The sequence below is a fragment of the Otolemur garnettii genome, unplaced genomic scaffold (assembly GCF_000181295.1).
Source record: "Otolemur garnettii isolate 467f Iridium unplaced genomic scaffold, OtoGar3 scaffold00016, whole genome shotgun sequence".
In the NCBI taxonomy this organism is placed as follows: Eukaryota; Metazoa; Chordata; class Mammalia; order Primates; family Galagidae; genus Otolemur; species Otolemur garnettii.
Window position 1 is genome coordinate 19,323,454 of NW_003852411.1, and position 4,243 is coordinate 19,327,696.

Consider the following 4,243-nt stretch of genomic DNA (forward strand, 5'->3'; position numbering starts at 1 on the left):
CCTTAGGTGTATGTGGCTGGCGCCTTAGCCACTTGAGCCACAGGCGCCGAGCCGTTTTTTTACTATTCATTATTAACATCACCCTTCACTGAGATGTGCCTACTTTATGAAACATTTATCCGTTCATTTAAACCCATAATGGAATCTTGAAAAATAATTTGAAGATGTCATAGATCTTTTAAAAAGATATAACAGAGGCCAGGTGTGGTGGCTCACAGGTTTGAGACCAGCCTAAGCAATAGTGAAACCCCGTCTCTAAAAATAGATGGGCATTGTGGAAGGCACCTATAGTCCCAGCTACTCAGGAGGGTGGGGCAAGAGGATTGCTTGAGCCCCAGAGTTTGAGATTACTGTGATGCCAGGGCACTCTACCGAGGGCAACAAGTGAGACTTTATCTCCAAAATAAATAAATAAATAAGACACACCAGATAACTAGGCATAGTGGTGTATGTCTGTAACCCCAGCTACTCAGAAGGCCAAGGTGGGAGAATTGCTTCAGCCCACGAGTTTGAGGCCAGTCTGGACAACATACTTAGTAAGATCCCATCTCTAAAAAAGATATGCCAGAGTTAAAAATAGTTGTGATTTTATTAGCTGAATGGGACACTGACTAAAAGTATAAGGAATACAAAGGAACAGCAGATGGAATTTCTATGACTGTACTAGGAGGAAAAGTGTGAAGGTTTGTTTATCTTCAAGGCTGTAAAACTGGGATCCCTATTTGTGCTGAGAACTTAAAAAAAATGTCCTTTCTCCTGCAATAGCTAATTTCTTTGGTATTAGAAAAAGAAATGGTGAGAAATATCCATAACTTCTCTTTCTAAATGCTTATCTGGAGAAAACTATATGTTTTATTTTTCACAGTAAGGTCAACTTTGTAATTATATATCTATATATATTTTTTTCTTTTAACTTGAGATAGAGTCTCACTTTGTCACCCTTGGTAGATTGACGCCATGATGTCACAGCTCACAGCAACCTCAACCTCTTTGGCACAATGGATCCTCTTGCCTCAGCCTCCAGGGTAGCTGGGATTACAGGTGCCCGCCACAATGCCTGACCAGCTACTTTTTCTAATTTTAGTACAGATGGGGTCTCCCTCTTACTCAGGCTGGTCTGGAACTCCTGAGCTCAAGGAATCCTCACGCCTTGGCCTCCCAGAGAGGGAGGCCTGTACCTGAGCCACTGTACCTGGCCTGTTTTCTAATTAAAGAATTAAGTAATACCTGTAATCCTAGCACTCTGGGGAGGCTGAGGCAGTTGGACTGCTTGAGCTCAGGAGTTTGAGAACAGCTGGAACAAGAGCAAGACACCATCTCTAAAAAATAGCTGGGCATTGAGGTGGGCACCTGTAGTCCCAGCTACTTGGGAGGCTGAGGCAATAGGATCATTTGAGTACAAGAGTTTGAGCTTGTTGTGCCCTGCTATGACACCAGGGCAGTCTGCTCAGGGTGACAAAGTGAGAGTCTGCCTCAGAAGAAAAACAAAAAGAATTAAGTATTGGAAACTAAAATGTAAGATGAAATGGCCACATAATTAATTAAAACATCTCTTAGTAGATCAGTTTAAAAATTAGGTGTACACAATCTACAATTATGACAAGGCTGAAAAATCATTGGGTGTACTTAGTGTGTCTATTTCCATAACTTCTCAAACCTTGGAAAAGAGTATCATGAAACACAGTAATCCTAGTTATATTCATATGTTTGGGAAGGCAAGAGTTGCTCTAAGCATATATTTTATCTCTGTTAGAGGATTCAACTTTTTTTTTTTTTTTTTGAGACAGAGTTTTACCTTGTTGCCCAGGCTAGAGTGCCATGCATCAGCCTAGCTCATAGCAACCTAAACTCCTGGGTTCAAGTGATCTTCCTGCCTCAGCCTCCCTATTAGCTGGGACTACAGGTGTCCACCATAGCACCTGGCTAATTTTTCTATTTTTAGTAGAGATGGGGTCTCACTCCTGCTTAAGCTAGTCTCTAGCCCCTGAGCTCAAGTGATCCTGCCACCTCAGCCTTCCTGAGTATTGGGATTATATTAGCCAACATGTCTGGCCAACAATTAATCTAAACTTAACAGATACAGGAACACATAAGGATGCAGGAATTTACAGCCTTGAAGATAAGCAAACCTTCTCACTGTGTTCCTCCTAGTACAGTCATAGAGATTCCGAAATACATAGAATTTCCAAACTACATAAATTTCCTTTCAAAATATTAAACAACAGAGCAGCACCTGGGGCTCAAAGGAGTAGGGTGCTGGCCCCATATGCCAAAGATGGCGGGTTCAAACCCAGCCCTGGCCAAAAACTGCAAAAAAAAAAAAAAAATTAAACAACAATAAAAAACTTGAATAACATAATATCTCAACTCTTAAAAGATAGAATCACATTTTGACCTTTCTAAAACCCAGTTCAGATGTTTGGGGACTATGACAGCTTAATGAATTACTGCTTTTTAAGAACAATTTATCAAGAAATTGTAAAATTAAGAAAATAATTCATGATATGTCTATAATAAAATATTTCATTTTGTGGAAGTTAAACAATTCTGAAAATACTTTCTTGGTTATCAACATTTTCTAGATACTCCATTTTATTAATAACAACAGAGGGTGATACCTTCACAAAGTCCTTAATTTCAAAGGGCAGCTTCCGGCAGGAATTCAGAAGTTTAGCTGTTTTAACTTTGATTTCAATCTCACCTGTTGGCATTTTCTTAAAAAGAGAGGGAGACTTATTTAAAAAAATCATTCATCAGAACACATACAAAGTGCATATTTGAAAACATATACATTTATTTATATGTATAAAATGTGCAGGTCCTTATAGTATATAATCTAAAGCATAAATGTTTATGTATGATTTTGATATTCTTATACATGTGTGGCTAATGTGCTCAGGAATCAATAAATACTAGCATGCATTTGTCAACATAAACATCAGCAAATGTCTTAGCATGCATATTTATATGGTGTGTGTGTTTGTAGTAAACATTATGAAATCTGTAGAACTCTCTGAACTTTAGTGCCTAATGTCCAGTAGGGGCTCAGTTTATGCCAGGCGTCCTCAAACTAGGGCCCTCAGGCCACATGCAGCCCGCCTAGGACATTTATCTGGCCCGTCAGGTATTTTTGCCACTGCCGCCTGTCCTGCTTAGCAGCCAACTCGTCCCGGGGCCCGCAGTCTGGCCCTCCAACAGTCTGAGGGACAGTCAACTGGCCTTCTGTTAAAAAGTTTGAGGACCCCTGGATACTGTATGAATGTATACAGAAACAGAGCAAATCCTTGAGTATTTATTTGTGATCCTCACTTAACAGGCACAGAGACGTGAACAGCTTGAATTCTGTCACAGAGCCAGTCTGTGGTACTATCAAAGCAAGACTTCAGTCTCTGGACTCTTGGTCTAGGACCTTTCCCTGAGCCATACAAGCCACCCCCTTATCCGTCCTGCATGGAACTCCATATCCTCTTAGGACATGAGCTCTGCCTTCAGAGAGGGTGTAATCCTATTGAGGAACTAACGTCTTCATTTTAAAATCTTCAGAGAATTGTAGGAAACCCTGAGCAATAAAATTAAGTCCAATACAATATAATAAAAATTAAAACATACAATAAAAAAAAAGAAAGAAACAGCACAAATGCATACAAGTAAAATTTACATAGACAGTTTCTAAACTACTAACTGGATTCTCTTGTCCTGGAGGTCGGGAAATGACTGTCCCAGACACTTGCACCACAGATTCCACAGGGGCATCACATAAAATCTTCTTCACAGAGGCAGCTGACTACAGAATGAGAGTGGAGAGGAGTTCCAAGAAACAAATGAACTTATAGGAATCTTTAGTAAGTCTATGGTTTTAAAAAACAATATACATAGCTTAATCACCATAAACACTGGAGCTGACTGTAATGATTTTATCACAGAATTTAGTAAACTTCATCTTCATTTTGACTCCATATAATACAGCAAGTAAAATTATTAGTTAACAGCATTCAAAAACCTTCTTTAAAGGAAAATAAGGAGAAGGATGTCTGTTAATGCAAATGAGTCCCACATACTTTAAAGGCAAGTGAATCCAAGGTTGGTCTTAAGAGCAGTTAACTTCAATACTAGCAATAATGGGTCCACAGGCGGCACTTGTGGCTCAGTGGGTAGGGTGCTGGCCCCATATACTGAGAGTGGCAGGTTCGAACTGGCCCGGCCAAACTCCAACAACAACAACAACAACAAAAATAGCTGGGCA

At 39.8% G+C, this 4,243-nt stretch overlaps 1 protein-coding gene across 1 annotated transcript in view; it reads right to left on the bottom strand.

The window, feature by feature from the left end:
- The window catches only part of DARS2 (aspartyl-tRNA synthetase 2, mitochondrial), a 34,912-nt gene that overhangs the window by 24,589 nt on the left and 6,080 nt on the right, over positions 1-4,243 (bottom strand). Inside the window, exons 4-5 of the mRNA XM_003785697.3 lie at positions 3,683-3,784; positions 2,619-2,714 (exon numbers count right to left, since the gene is read on the bottom strand). Coding sequence (XP_003785745.1) covers positions 2,619-2,714; positions 3,683-3,784 — 198 coding nt within the window. The remainder of the gene's footprint in view (positions 1-2,618; positions 2,715-3,682; positions 3,785-4,243) is intronic.